Below are 15,700 nucleotides of genomic sequence, written 5' to 3' on the forward strand. Positions count from 1 at the left end.
ACACATAAATCCAAAGCACTTCACATTTGATTAAACAGGTTCTTACACTAGATTAAGTAGTATTTAACTATTAAGATTAAACTTAAATATTTAACTTGTTTGATACAAAAAGCACTGAAGCACAGAGACTAACCTTTTCCTCTCTGCTTTTTTTCTTTTTGTTCACTGAGCTTATCCAAGGGTAAGTTTGTCATTTCCAACCCATACACAGTTCTTGCTAGCACCGCTGTTAGAGAGTCCATGATATTGGCCCATTCATTTATGAGCTCCTCCCAGTCTGTCAGGGCAGACAGAACGCTGAGCAGCTCATCCCACAGCTCCCGAGAAATGTAAACGCTCAGATTTGCTCTGATCCAAGCCACAATGAGGGTCTGAGAGAAAAGAAACAAGTGACAGTTCATGCATTTCTGTCAACATGAATTCAGCACACCAACACCAACCCACATGTTGATGAAGTCAACACTGACCTGCATATTAGCATTTTTTATTCATGATGCACAGATATTAGGCATAGATATTTTTCATAAAAAAAACATACCCAAAAATTGGTGAGTAAATAATTGTGAAAGGTACTGACTGGAAATCTAAAAATTCCAAAATGTGTTTCAGGTGGTCTATATGTTCTCTGGTAAACTGAAATAATACACAGGGTATAATAATAATAGAATGAAGAACTGTCTCCTATAGCTACAGAATGATTGTAGTGACTGAGCTACGCAGCAACACTCAGGCCTAGATCCTGTAGCTGAGCATGCAAAGTACAATATGATATATAAGTGTTTTCATCTCATTCAGAGGGACTCAGTTTTGACTTGCCAGCTGAACTTCTAGGAACACAGTTACATCAAGCTTACACCTTAGAGATACTTACTGAAGACATCCCACAAAGAGACTGTGGGCCTGCCTGTTCTAACATGGTTTGTAGTAGAGCCCTGAAGAACAGATCAAATCAACTGCTTGTTGCACCTTGAATCTGTCTCCCTCTGTTAGGAACAGTTTACAAAATAATCACTTGTATTACTGTAAATGAGAATTTTTTCATGTTTTACAAGTAAGTTTCATAGTATGGTGCAATAGTACTTAACTAAAACTACAGGTAATCATCACGAAAAATCAACATAAAAAAACCAAACCCCAAACACTCACTCGGAAAAGTAATCCTGACATGCTTTGAGCGAACGTATCCTTTATTTGGTTTTCTTTTGGCTTCTGCATCACAGCTTCTGTTATTCTAAGGAGTATCTGTAGCATCTGTTCCCTGGTTCCAAAACAAAATTGTACTTTTTTGTTCACATGTTCTATTAATTGTACTTGTTAGTTTTCATGTACCAAAACCCCCTCTTAATTCTCCATTAAGCCTTACATATTGAGTATGAGATCACACTCCAGACTTCACAGATCATTTGCAAAATAACATGAATTGGTTGTGGACTGTAAAAACTAATTTTTGAGAGGGTGAAGTCAGGAATGGGAATAGCAGGCAGAGCCTTGAAGTCAAAAAGTGTCGTGATGTAGACTCAGCAGAACCTGCAGTCTCACAAATCAATTCAGAGGTCAGTCACATGTGCAACGTCTACCCCTGAGAAAGCCAGTCTTCTCCCTACCCAATAATTCTCCCATAAAGCTTAAATGTTGATAATTTTTTCTTAAATGATGCAGAATATATTAAGCTTACCATGTCTTTTTATTCATTGATAGTTCCATTATCATGCGCCTAAAGATACTCAGAACCGCTTTGCAAGCATCAACTTGCTCCTTCAGAAGCACAGGGACTTCAACGCACGGCTCCAATAAGAAAACATTTGCAGAGTTTGTCAAGAATACCTTCAAGACAGGCATTTACAGTCAGTTTACACAGTGTCGAAAATAAAAGAAGTCAAGACTTACAATAAAATACTTGTCCTCCTCCAGTCAAACCTCTCACCTTTCCTTAGAGCAAGTTTCATGTTTTACTTTTTCTACATCATTCTAGCAAAAAGTCAGGTGGCATTTCAGACCCAACAAGGGCATGCACTGCACAGTATGGGCTTTGTAGGTATCTCTTCTATTCAGTCAGGCAAGAGTACCATTCCTCCGGCTACTCATCTCCTGGCTTTACATGCTTGAGCAACCACCAATATTTCCAATAAATGAGGTTCAACGAGAGCAAACGTACAATTCTGATCAATTCCTAGTACTCACAGTAGAAAAAAAAAATGAATCTTTTGTCTTAAAATATAGACACCTGGCTCTAAGATATGGTGGTATGGTTTAATATTGATTTTAATAAAGTTATAAATGAAGTCCAAATCGTATCTTAAAAAAACATCAACGGCTGGTAGTTCTCTTCCTTAATCCCAGATGCTATATTATAATTTGTAGTGTGAATTACATGATTAGATCAGTTGCAGCCTTGTACCCTTTCTATACACCACACCTGTAATGCAGCTTGAGCACCAGCTTTAACATTTTTGTCCTCATCTTCTAATACACATCCTCTGTTAACAGCACTGGTAAAGGAGTACGTTCTTCCCCAGCTGGATGAGCGCTTATGTCCTGAATGGTCAGAGGAAAGCTTTCAAAAACATAATTCCGTTAGTGACAAACCAGAAAGGAATATATCCATATTTATTCAAAATCATTTGAAACATCAAAAAAGGGGGAACGATCATGTCCTACATTCATTTCACCACGGAATTCATGTCTATTATTTCTTAATCTCTGAACAAACAGACAATATATGGAATATAAAGGTTCATAAAAGTTTTAAGAGCTATGCTATTTAAAATATTTTATGTCATATTTTGTAGTCACTGATTGCAGTAATAATTGAATTTAAGCCTGGCAAAGCTATAAACCCCCTACAAAAATAATCTGTCAAAACCTTGCAATTCTCACTATGTTTTCACAACTTAACCCTCTTTTTCAGTACAACAAAACTTCCCTTAAATAGCTTCACAGTGTCAATAGTTTCAAAGTCAACTTTTACTGATGGTTCAATAAAAGATACTAAAAAGATGATGCACAGAATTTGTATCTATGCTTTAATTTCTGAGATTAAGGTGTCTGAATCCAAATATTTCATCCAGTATATACAAATTAGTAGATATTTTCAAATTCTTAAGTAACTACCACCAAAAGGAAATAGATCTACATGCACTAGGCCAACAGACAGAGTAAATTTTAATACTGCAGAGCATATTAGTATTTATTCCATTAAGTTCTTGATATCATATTTGTATAGACAGGGAATAATCATCAAATTACTTTTTTCAGAATAGCTGCAATCTTTCCCCGTGCTCAGTAAGGGCTACTGAACACTCAGTATTATTTAAATTTCTGGGTCTTAAATAAAAGCATATTTTAATCTTGATTTTCCACACATTTTTAAAATTGTTACTCATTTACAAAGTGAGTTTAAAACTTAAATCACATATTGTAGGCGAACAAAGTAACACTGATACCATACATGTTTACCATCCGTTTGCACTGATGAATCCTCTAAGTTGACCACAGCATGCTGACTGTCTTCCTTTTTGTCTGGCTCCTCCATGAACACAGGTTTCTCTTGCAATATCCACTTTCGATATACCTTAACCACTTTTCGTGTTGCAGATATATCAGAAGGCGGCAATAAAAAAGCCTGAATTGAAAAGTTTACTAATTTTACTATATAGAGGACATAAATGTGCATGCATATATAAGCATATCCACACACCACCACCCATAAATAATACAGCTCAAAAAAGAAAGGATACATCATTTTCACTTTTATGTCTGTACTAGAAAGAGTTGTGATCAATCAACAGCCTATGCGTATATCTACATCATTCACAATTCCATAATTATTAATTCCAAATTACTTCCATGTTGTATTTGTTTGGACAAAAGCAAAGAGGTTGGTTTTGCTCCCTGCAAGCTCTCTAACTTAACGTGGATTCATCTCACAAGCCATTACTAGCCATAGAGGTCTGGCAGGCTAAACTTAGGTACTATGCTACATTTTCTGCAGATGATGACTTCAAATTACATCGGCAGTATACGATGAGAAATGCCATTTCAGCGAGTGTAGGTAGGGACAAAACAGCAAGTTGTAATGAAGATAATAGTGGCTAGCTAGCAGTCCATCTTTTCTCACTGCAGTTTTGGAAGACAACACAATTAATTTATTTTCAACATGCTACTCAATATCTGTATTTGGGAATCATTCTGTAAAGATGTTCTCTCCGAAAGCTTACAAAGGCTAGACTGGCTGCTTCCCCACGTTTTTTGAGGTTTTAGGACAAGACTGGAAAAAAACATAGTGGCAGAAGACCTTTGCACTGCAGTGAACAGTCACAGAAACAAACGTCTGAAAATGTCATCTACTACAAAAAAGTGTATTTTGCCAAAAAAAAAGTTCATAAGAATATGCATTATATTATAAAAATACTAGAAGAGATGAAAATACATTCTTCATACTAAAAAATAGGTTCTTTCATCTATGAAGAGATTACCCACTCTCCATGATTAACAGGGTCAAAACCTACAGTATTTCCTACACCTAGTTTAGCTGCAAAATCATTAGAAAGGTATCTTGCTCAGGTCAGAGGAAATCTTTGCATCACATACTATACTTTCTTGGGTTAGCAAAAGCAGGTTTAAATATGCCAGACAGGAAGTATGTGAAATTTCTGAAAATGTCTTCACAGACACTGTCAACTTATTAAGGATGCAGAAAATGAAAAAGCCAGAAGCCAACTGCTAGAATATTAGGGAAACAACAGCTCATCAGCAGGATGAATGGGCACTACATAGAACGCTTTCAGAAAGGCTAAGTAGGGTAGATAGGGAAAAAAAAAGTAAAAAAAAAGTAAAAAAAAAAAGAGTAAAGGAATTCACAGTGACTCGTGATGTTCCTGTAAGGGAGAGATAAACACAAAAAGGATCCAAATCCTATTATCTGTTTCAATTACTGAACACTGATCATATTTACTAAAGATAGAAACACTGCACCATGTTAGCTTTCATTTGCTGAAGCTGGTCTAACCTTACACACTCTGAACAAACACCAGGAGAGGGCAGCACGGTACAGCAGTTCACAGAATCATCTAGGTTGGAAAGGACCTTGAAGATCATCTAGTCCAACCGTTAACCTAGCACTGACAGTTTCCAACTACGCCGTACCCCTAAGCGCTATGTCGACCCAACTCTTAAACACCTCCAGGGATGGGGACTCCACCACCTGCCTGGGCAACCCATTCCAACGCCTAACAACCCCTTCTGTAAAGAAATACTTCCTAATATCCAGTCTAAACCTTCCCTGGTGCAATTTGAGGCCATTACCTCTTGTCTTATCGCTCATTACTTGGTTAAAGAGGCTCATCCCCAGCTCTCTGCAACCTCCTTTCAGGGAGTTGTAGAGTTCTTAACATACACAAGAGTACTCCTTCCTGTCAAAATGCCATCCATCCCACCGAAAAGCACTGGTACAAGGAGTTCCTAAGCCATGCCACGCAAGATACTTCATAGTAAAGCATGTGTGCTCACTCGGATCCTGGAGAGTATCTTCTGCACATTTATGTGACCTGGAACTGCTGCTTCAACCAATTTCTACAGTAGATTCACATGTATTTTTATCCCAAACAGCTGAAAAGATGTCAAATTAATGAAAAATACTAGTAGAAGCAATCAATGTTCAAATAGGCATTAAATACTGACATTGATCACAGGAACAAGAACCTTACTAATTCAAATAATAAATTTGCAAGCTAATAGCTCTTTACACACCTTTAAATTACATCACAATACCAAGAACGAATAAAGTGGCCTGTTCAAATAAGACATGTTGGCATCTGGCACCAGCAACAAGCTTCAGTTCCTATGAAAATTTCATAATTTTATTGTTGAAACTAGACCTGGGAAGGACTGCAAACTAAAAGGGCGCTGGTGTGATCAGCATCAAGTTTGACCAGTTACCTGACCTTGGCAGCATTCTTTCTCATAGTCATGACGTTTCCTTTAAAAAAAAAAATACAATAGCAAATAAACATACACACTTACTTGTCGAAACACCTCATTAACAAAGTTAACATATCCTCGAGTGGATAAGAGGATTCTCTGCACCATCTCATAGACGGCCCGGTGCTGCTCTTCGATGCTGCAGAGGCTGGAATTGCTGAGCCTTCTGTCAGACAAGGTACTGCTGTTAGAATGGCTTCTCTCCTGCTCGCTTGCGTAAGACATACTGGTTTCCAGCTCTGCGTTTTTATCCTGATTTACACCACCAACAGTCTACACAGAAGAAAACGCACATTTAATTAAATAACTGAAAAAGTGCACACCAAAAATCCTTACACAGAACTCAAGATATTAGTGCTCTTTTTTCAGACAACACACTGGGAAGGAAGTGTAATTTTCAGACTACTACTTGATCTAAGAAGGCATCTTATACACTGCATGATGTACACTTCATATGGGTCCCTCCAAACGAGAACAGCGACTTGTCCACTCCACAAGACAAAGAAGAGGGAGGGGTCCAGTGGTGGGAGTGGAGGAAGGCACAGACACGGTGGAGAGGAATCCCCAAGTCCCTTTGTTTTTGGGAAAAGATGGATTGTACTATACATGGCTCAAATTCTTGCACATTATTATTCCTGACAACTCTTTTGTCAGGTTTTGTTCTGGCAGTGCATGAATTTTGGAACATCTCGAACCATATCCAGCTAAAATGATGCAGTCAGAAGACAGAAGACTAAAAAACTGCTTTTGAGTTACCAGAAAAAGAACCCCAAGTTACACTACCTCAAAGAATCCCCCAAATGCAGCTCTGCTTTATGCTTGCATTAATAAGGCTGCCCTCCATTTGGCCATGTGAGCAGGAACAGAACAACAGTAACTTCTCTACTGCTTTTCACAACGAACTTTTGGTAAGATTGAGACACACTAGCAAGGCACAAAACCACTAAGAAGTCAACACGTGCCAAAAGCTGGCACACAGCTTCAGCAAAGTAGTAACTTTTGACCAGTTTCTGTTTTGAGGGCAGCAATACCTTTATGCAACCTAAATGTTTATTTGGTGTCAGATGTCTAAAAAATTCAGTGAAATGAAAAAAAATTCTGTTTCCAGGCTACGTCTGTTGGAATGGCACAGCAGTTTATACAAAAGGTGGAATTTCCAATGGGAAACAAAAGATGAATAAAAAAAGCACTTTCAGTAGGTAAGCCACACTTAGATGCTTTAGGGCTTCGAACTTCTGTAATGAAGAACTCCAACAACAATTGACGTGAAAATATTCGGTTCTACCATAATAGTTAATGTATGCTTTTCCACTGAATCCAGATTTGACACTGACCTATGATTCAAGAGAATGTAAGTTGACATCGATCCTAAATTTTTAACAGAAAACTGAAGAGTGTCTTAAAAGGAAAAGCACCTATTTCTATAAAATTAATTAAGTCCCTAATCCTAAACAGGTCTCAACCAACAAATTTGAAATTAGAAATATTTTTCTAATATCTCATTGTAAACAGTGGCTATAATCAACAGGAAAACAAAGCAGCCTTTGAGGTTGCTGGAAATGGTCCATGGTACAAATAAATTTGACAGTTTACAGATTAAATTCCCAAAGTCTAAACATAATACTGATGAAGCTTGTGAAGCTTGTAAGGCAAACAGCTATGAGAAAAAAAAAAACTCTAGTAAATTACAAAAGGGTTTCCCCTTGGAGATTCCCTCCTTCATCAAAGAAAAAAAATCAAATAATCAAATACATCATTTATTCACTTAGGGGTAGCATTTCTTTCTTGCTTTGGTTGTCAGTGCATTGTGATCATTTGCAAGGTTAGCATGTATGTAAGTAAAAAGGGGTAAACTTTAAAGCACACCTGAATAATTTTAGGGAGCATTTCTCCTCCATTTTTTGTATTCTGAACGGCAGTTAAATATTTCTTTTCAAGAAAGAAGGTAACAAGCCACTTAATAAAAACAACTCGAGCTGCCATATATGGGATTTTTGTGCTATAGACACTTTCATTGTTTCGTGTTGCAGTAATGTATACTGGTCTTGGTCTTGTATCAGGAATATCTGGTGAGATAAAAAAAGAAGATATAAAGAAAATCTAATCTTAAAAAACTGCAATTGCTTCCAGACCCTGGTTAAATGTATTGAACATGTCACCAACATTTTCTCCATGTGAAATAACAGATGCAATGACTGACTGCTTTTATTACATTAATGCTTATATTCTATAATTTTATTACTCCTAAAGAAAAGCAAGAACATAAAAGCACAGATCTTTCCTGAAGGTTATAATTTGTATCACACAAAACAAAGGAAAGCAAAAGAGAAGGGCTGTGAAAAGAAGGGCAAAATCTGAAACAAAGAACTACTCCTACTACAATGCAAGTTAATTTTGCAAGTTTCACAGAGTTTTATTAATACAGTACAGTGAGAAACAGAAGGCTCTGGAACACTTAATAGTGCAAAGAACAAAAAGGATACTTAGCACATTGGAAAGGGAAGTTAACTCAGGTACAAAGAGCACTGCACAAGCTGAAATAAAGAAAACACATGGGAAGAAGTGAAAGATTGCCAAATGGAGATAGGTTGGGTCATAATTAATTCAAATACTTAGATTTTGGGAAAAATCACAGCCAAAAAATATGGAAGGCCTGGGCTCTAGATGTGAGCAACACAGCTGAAGTGGCACTGAGGTGATTTTAGACACTAAATATTAAACTGCAAAGGTCAGGAGTTAAAAGTCAGAGGAGGGAGGGGAAGGATAATGAAGAGGTGGCAGTGCATCAGGTGAGCATTAACATCATTGTTCCTATAGACTCCAATACATAATTTGGTAGGAAATTAGGAAAAATGTGAGCATTTCTGAAATAACATGCTTTTAATCCTACAACTATAGATTCACATCTTCATTTCCTTTCATTTGGCCCTTCATGTTCATTTTCTCTTCAAGGAAACAAGAAGTAAAGTAAGAGTAACTAAGGTAGCTACTCCCTCACACCTGGGCAGCTTGCCAATTCTTTAAAAAACCCCTCAGAGAGCACGTTCCGTCTTCATTACATATCACAGTTACAGAGTCCTCGCTCACTCGATCTAAATGCTACGCCAGTGGAAATGTCCTTAGGAAAGGAGAATCAAGCCATCCCTTATGCAGGGATGAGCAGCAGCAGCTTCCTGGACTATCTCAGAAAAGCAAAAGTTGTGCTAGGAAAAAAATCAAAACACGAGACAAGGGAGCAAAAATCCTCTTTCAACAGAACTGTAGCAATATGCCAGCAGGTAAACAGAGATGCTACTGAGAACAAGACACCATTATTTCTTTTTTCTACTTAAAAGACAAAATTCACTACTACTCACCAAGAACAGGTTTGTAGAGGTTGGTTAGCTTTGTAAAAGATGGAAACAAGTGAGGAAGATAGTATTTTCTAAACAAGGTAAAGAGAAACTTAAAACCAGTGTCTTGGTTCTCTTTATTCTTCCACTCTAAGCTTGCAGCCTTTATCATGGAGTTAAAGAGAAACAAAAAGCTTTAAGTTAATGTGTTATACTGACAATCATTCCACATTGAATGCAAAAGATAAACAATTACACTTTAATAAGATATAAAAAATTAGCACTGTCCCAAAAAACTTTACAAAATGCAGTAAGAATATAAGATATTACCACGAGAGCTTCAGCATATCAAAAAAAGCACTGGAAGCCAGCATATTTGTGCTGTTCTAATGCAGTAAAGCACAGAAAATGTCATATTAATGTTTTTATCAAATCTGCTTCTTACCTGTAAATTTAGACAAAGTTTCTCTGGGCTACGCTTTTATCACAAATATGTTTGTCATCAGAAGTATATCCGATGCCCATGTTTAATACGGTTGCACACAGACATGCAATACTCCTTTGCAAAATTTGACTCAAGGCACAAGTAATTTCCACTAACAAGGAAGAGGCTGACATCTAACTTTGTTTTTAAAGGTACTCTTCTGTTCTTGCACAGATCAACACTGAAGAGTCATACACATACTTTCAAGTTGCTCTTTACAAACAGTTTTGAACTACAATTCCTTGGAAGACTGTGCCAAATTCTGACAAAGAGTTGCTCTTTTCACATTTAAACACCTTCAGTTTGGAGTAAGTTGCACATACCTTATGTGGGTGTGTTTCCTTTATTTGTATAAGAAAATCCAATACAATCTCAAATAAGAAAGACAGAAGTAGACATCTCTGAATGAAGCACTTTTTCCACAGATGACTTAAACCTACCTGGGTTTTCATCTCTTACGTAACTTCTCTTTTTGTGAAACTCAAGTGAGCACCAAAAGGGTTAATGTTTTGACATATGCTTTAAATTCAGGCCTACCTCTTTTCTTTTTTTTTTTTTTTCTTTAAAGCAACATTAATAGGCTAAAGGATTCTTAAATATTGTTTTTGTGGTAAAACTCTTCGAAAAGCCTGTCCAACTGTGTACAGCAGATAAGAAGTTCAATGAATCTATATCCAGGATGACAATTTATTAAGTTAAACTGACTTGTTTACATCAGTCACATGGGATTTATTTATTTATTTAAAACACATTTTCTTACTTTAACCTGTACTAGATTTTTTTCCAAATCTAAAAACTGTGGAACTTGCAATGTCCTGTTTTTGCAAAATACACATGTAGAGCTTGGAAACAAGACTACTGAGGTTTTGTTTAATTTTGTTATGTAAATAAACTGACTCATATTGAATTCTACCCACTCACAAATTTTCTTGAAGATGTAGATTTGCTCTACATTCTGGCTCTGAGCAATCATTCTGCACTTGCATCAGATTATTTTAATCTCATCTCTTGCCTGTAGGAAGAAGGCTACTGCTCAACTGTGCTCCTCTCTACTGAGCAACACAAATAATGAATGTTGATGAACCACAATGCAATTGGATTTATAGTGTAGTCAGGTTTTTTAGATCCCAAACATGTAATAAGAGTATAAAAAGAACAGAGAAAATATTTTTTCTAAATGAAGTATTGTGAGACTCTGATAAGTGAAACAAAGAGTGCTGTGTAGGAAGTTGATAATTCCATACAGCCACTTTTCAAAATAAAGTATTCATTCAAGATGATAAAACCCCTTCTAAATATAATTTTGGTCTTGCCTTTTGATATAAAAAAAAAAAAATGTATCTCAAAGTATTTCATTATCTTTTATCTTTTTTTTTTAATACTGAGTTCTTTAAAGTGGAAACTGTATAGACAATGAACATTATTTAAAATGTTGCTTAATTTGTACTTTTTAAATATATACATTATCTTACTTTCTTTCCTGTACAGATTAATCTGATCTATTTCTAATTAAAATTTTTGATCTACATGTTACTTGCATCCTTTAAAAAAAAAATCTCAGAAGCCATCTCTCCTTTTTTATCTCTTTCTCCAGTAGTCCTTTACATGTCTTCTCAGCTATGTATGCATCCAAAGAGAACAAACTGCATCTTTGCCCCATATCAATTTTCTAAATGCGACCATAAGCACACAAAATAGTCAGTTATCCTGCAAGTTTGGATAACATTCATTAATTCTTATCACAAGTGTGAAAAACTTATTTTCACCAAAAATGGCACAAGGAAATACCTTTAGGATGATTTTGCTTTTAAAAACAAGAATAAGGAAGTGCAGAAGACCGCTTTTTCCTGGGGAGGGGAAAAAACCAGCTCTCTAGATACAGTGTAGACTTCATTTTCTGCCACAAGTACATTCCTCCAAATATGAATAGTTAAAAACATATATCCTCCGCACCTGAATTACCATATATTTTAACAGTAGCTGAAGAAAATAGCAGGTTTGGTCTTCAGCAATTTTCTCTCCAGAGACAGTGGGCAAAAGTGGCGTTATTTCTTCTGGAAAAATCTTAGCTAAAATAAAAAGACAATGTTTTAAATGTAGAAAACCAGAAAACAGTTAAATAAAAGATATTTTCTAGAAAGAGATTAATTTGAAAATAATTAATTTATTAATTAATGCACTACTAAGTTGTACAAAGTCCAGTAACTCCCTGGGCTTCCCATATTTCCCCAAGTCCTACCGCATACAACCAAGGGTGGCACCAACCTCTGATTTACTGCAGTTTGGATGGGTTAACAAGAGCAGTCACTGCAGATCAACCAATAAGCTGTAAATCTAAACACCTACTGATTTTGCAGTAACATGTTCATATAGCTGCATCTCAATTAGAAAAACAAAACAAACCAAAAACCAACAGAACCCAACTGTTCTGAACTCAGAACGACAAGATCAGAAGGTTATACGGCTGCAGTAAATACTATAGCTTGACAAATTCGGTATGTCTCTGAATTATAAAGACAAATAGTATCATCCACGTGATATCTTCCCCACAAGAAACTCTACAGCTCCACAATGACCTCAGTGGAAGGGGGAGGGAATACACCTGTCATGGAAATTCTGTTCATTTACTCACCGTCTGGCGAATTAGGAGGACTAATGAGGTTATCTAGTGTACAGGGACCTCGTGAGGACATAAAGGGTGGAAAGCCAGGCACAAGGCATGCAAATATTAATATCTGCTCTTCTGCACAGTTAGTCTGAAGCGCTTGAAGCCAGAGAAGAAACAGTCGGATTCCTTCACATCTTATCTACAAGGGGATGATTTTGTAGAAAAAGATATTAAAACAAATTTGTAAGTACAGCACCACAGTTAAATAGTTAAGAAAATGCAGGACAAGTACTTTCATCCCAGCTATGTGCTAGTAAGTCTTTCCATCATACCAAGAGTAATCACATTATTCATTTAATCATGAGCAGAAAAAGGGTGGAAGCAAGCTGTACCCAAGGCGGTGGCACTCCAAGGAGACAGCATTACCACTCCAGCTTCAATCGGAGGCCAAAATGTTCTAGTTCCACTCCCTCAGACCCCAGTGCCAAATGCACCCTGGCTAGTGTCAAGGATCAAACTTAAAAGGAGCTCTGAAACTACAACAGCAAGTGTAACGCAGAGCCGGGGAGCCGCCAGTACTTCGTGCCCTACGAAGTCTGAAATCTTGGCCCCACAGAGATCAAAACAAGCTACTGTCCTCAACATCAATGGGATCAGAAGATCCTCATGAAAACTGAGTTGCAACAAAACCACCCAAGGCAACATATTCAGAAAGTCTACTAAGTTTATTTACTACTTTTTTTATAAACAAGATACAATTTTAATTTTAGCAATGTATTTAGAAAAATGGATATAAAACCCTTTGGCAAACAAGAAACCAATACATTTAATATGGTATACTTAATGCTAGAGGAATCTGAAAAAAATGAAGTATTAAACAAAATATATTGATAACTTCTCCAGGTAACTTTGCAACAGCCATTAGAACAGCAAAATGACTGAAGATAAACATTAAAATAATCTAGGATTACAGTAATAAAATTTATGATTAAAGGTGAATAAGTAAAATTACAAAGCCAAACATTCTGAAAAACACCAATATTGAAAAATTGTAAAGTAATATGCTTCACAAGAATTAAGGTGAAAAGAAATATGAATACATCAAAGAGAAATACCTTGAGAGAATTTCCAGTGTGCAAAAGTTTCTTCAGAATTGACCCTGGATTAGAAAAAATTGAACAGGCACGTATCAGATACTAAGTTGGTCACTTTCCACCAGAATGTTTTTTTAAATACTACACAAAAGGTTAGTTTAATGCCATTTACTATGTGGCTACTGTGCTGGTGTTCAAGAAAAAGAATATTATGGGGTGAAAAAAACCCAAAGTGAATCTAATTACAATCATCACCATCATCAGTGTTATAAGATTAAATATAATGTATCTTTACAGTGAGGGACTTTGGTTTTAGTCAGATGACAGTTTCTCAAATTATTTTCATTAAAAATAAATTTTTATTTACTAGATTTGGAGAAATCAGTAAGTCCAACTTGTAGGATTAATGCATTCAAATACACCAATATTGACAATAATGATTAGAAAAAGATGCTAGCAGTCTATACTACATTCATGTCTATAAAACACAACTATTAAAATTGCAAAATATTTCGATTCTGGTTTTAGAAATACCAGGCTAACTGCCCTTAACTTCAAATGTTATTTCTCCTGGGTTTGTGAATTATGTACATTCCTTAAACGTGATCCTTCCCTCAAGATCTCACCATTTCACAGTGTTAAATGGAAATTAACATATATAGCAAATACATATTAATGCATGTGAACATTAAGCAAAAAGCAAATCACAAGGTACAGCTGTAAATAATTGCACTGCCAAATTCTGTAGCTTATTTATTGGACACAGCTAAGAAATTATCCAAATATGACTATTCAAGAGAAGCATAAATATAAAGAATATATTAGCTATAAAACAACTGACTAAAACCAATTTGTTCTGGACTAATTCAGATGAAATGGTAGTAAAGTGGTCAAGCAGACGTCTCCTTTTATTTCTGTCAGTGCTAACTGGAAATGTGACAAAAGCCCTTTCCTTGACCTTTAACTTCCACTCATTATTTCTTCTGCAACAGCAAATTCATTGTTCTGATGAAAACCATGGCAGCTGACGAAATAGTGCTGGAAACCAAACCAAACAACAACAAAAAAGCACTACTTAGAAGAAATATAACCCCTCCAAAACAGCATAAAATTTACTTTAACAAACATCAAAACAAAATGTTGCGACCACTCTGAAAATTCTGCTTCTGAGTGCTACCAGAGTAGTGATGAATCAAAGATATTTAATTTGGAGGAAATTATCAAGTTAAACTATTTCATTGGCTTTCAAGGTGGTTTGACTATCAAAATAAATGTATTTCACCGTGCAATACTTCTGCACTCATTTGACTTCAGATTTCTTCAATCTGGTCAAATAAGGAGAGGAATAAATTTTGCTTTCCGTCTCTTGTACATGATCAAAACATTCACTATATACACACTGTAGGCCACAGGGAATATTTAAAGAATTAACTTATCTTCTAACTAAAGACAATAAAATTTTTTTCCCCCATAGCATTAATGTTCGAATCTAATTTTAAAAATCTAGGTGAAAGTCCTATACGAACTACATGAAAGCTTCTAAAAAACTTAATAGTTGTTCAGGAAAAATAATCCTGCTTTTCTTATTTATATTTCCAAAGTTTGTGAGTGACTAAACCAAGCCTGTTAGATATCTCTTATTTTTATGCTTAAGAGAAAATAACTATAGCAGAAGAACATTAAGTGCTTTAAGCCAAGCACTCCACGTGTGTGCCTTAACTAAGTTGGCAACTTTATTTTGTTCTTTTTTATGCATATGTCACAAAACAATCTTCAGTTCTGTGCTTATGAAGCCTTTTTCTGCAGAACACCTGCCCCCGCAAAGTATGCAGAATGTACAAAAGACCAAGGAAAAAAAAGCAGAACTTTACCAACTCCAAGACTTCTTTCTGCCAGACTTCCTTCCCTTGCTCCAGAAGCCAGAATATGTACAGTAAATACTGTAGGAGCGTGGGGAAAGAACGGAACGTCTCTCTGTTTGACCAAGTGAAAGCCATCCATAGGCACCTTGTGTCTGTCATGGCCATGTCACAGTCTAATGTGATGCTTAGCAAATTCTCCGTTATGTGAGAATCAGTGAAAGACAGCTGGGGCTAAACTTGCAGAAATTCTACTTATAAAGGCCAGTAAAATTGTGAACCACTCATTTAAAAAAAAAAATATTAAAAAGAGCTACTTAAAAGTTTATATTCTTGTCCTTAAT

General features: G+C 36.0%; 1 protein-coding gene across 12 annotated transcripts in view; it reads right to left on the reverse strand.

Moving 5' to 3' along the window:
• Positions 1-15,700, reverse strand: part of RALGAPA2 (Ral GTPase activating protein catalytic subunit alpha 2) — a 135,713-nt gene that overhangs the window by 98,651 nt on the left and 21,362 nt on the right. For 10 of the 12 annotated variants that reach the window (XR_012622389.1, XR_012622392.1, XR_012622391.1 and 7 more), the window contains 11 exons: positions 13,519-13,562; positions 12,428-12,602; positions 11,749-11,864; positions 9,336-9,474; positions 7,846-8,045; positions 6,022-6,252; positions 3,449-3,622; positions 2,417-2,554; positions 1,676-1,824; positions 1,147-1,258; positions 134-371 (listed from right to left, as the gene is read on the reverse strand). Coding sequence is in view for 8 of the 12 variants with exons in the window: in XM_074817532.1 (XP_074673633.1) it covers positions 134-371; positions 1,147-1,258; positions 1,676-1,824; positions 2,417-2,554; positions 3,449-3,622; positions 6,022-6,252; positions 7,846-8,045; positions 9,336-9,474; positions 11,749-11,864; positions 12,428-12,602; positions 13,519-13,562 (1,716 nt within the window). In the remaining 4 variants the exon portion in view is untranslated. The remainder of the gene's footprint in view (positions 1-133; positions 372-1,146; positions 1,259-1,675; positions 1,825-2,416; positions 2,555-3,448; positions 3,623-6,021; positions 6,253-7,845; positions 8,046-9,335; positions 9,475-11,748; positions 11,865-12,427; positions 12,603-13,518; positions 13,563-15,700) is intronic. The other 2 variants (XM_074817538.1, XM_074817540.1) reach the window with 1 other exon arrangement.

The sequence above is a fragment of the Strix aluco genome, chromosome 3 (assembly GCF_031877795.1).
Source record: "Strix aluco isolate bStrAlu1 chromosome 3, bStrAlu1.hap1, whole genome shotgun sequence".
Taxonomy (NCBI): domain Eukaryota; kingdom Metazoa; phylum Chordata; class Aves; order Strigiformes; family Strigidae; genus Strix; species Strix aluco.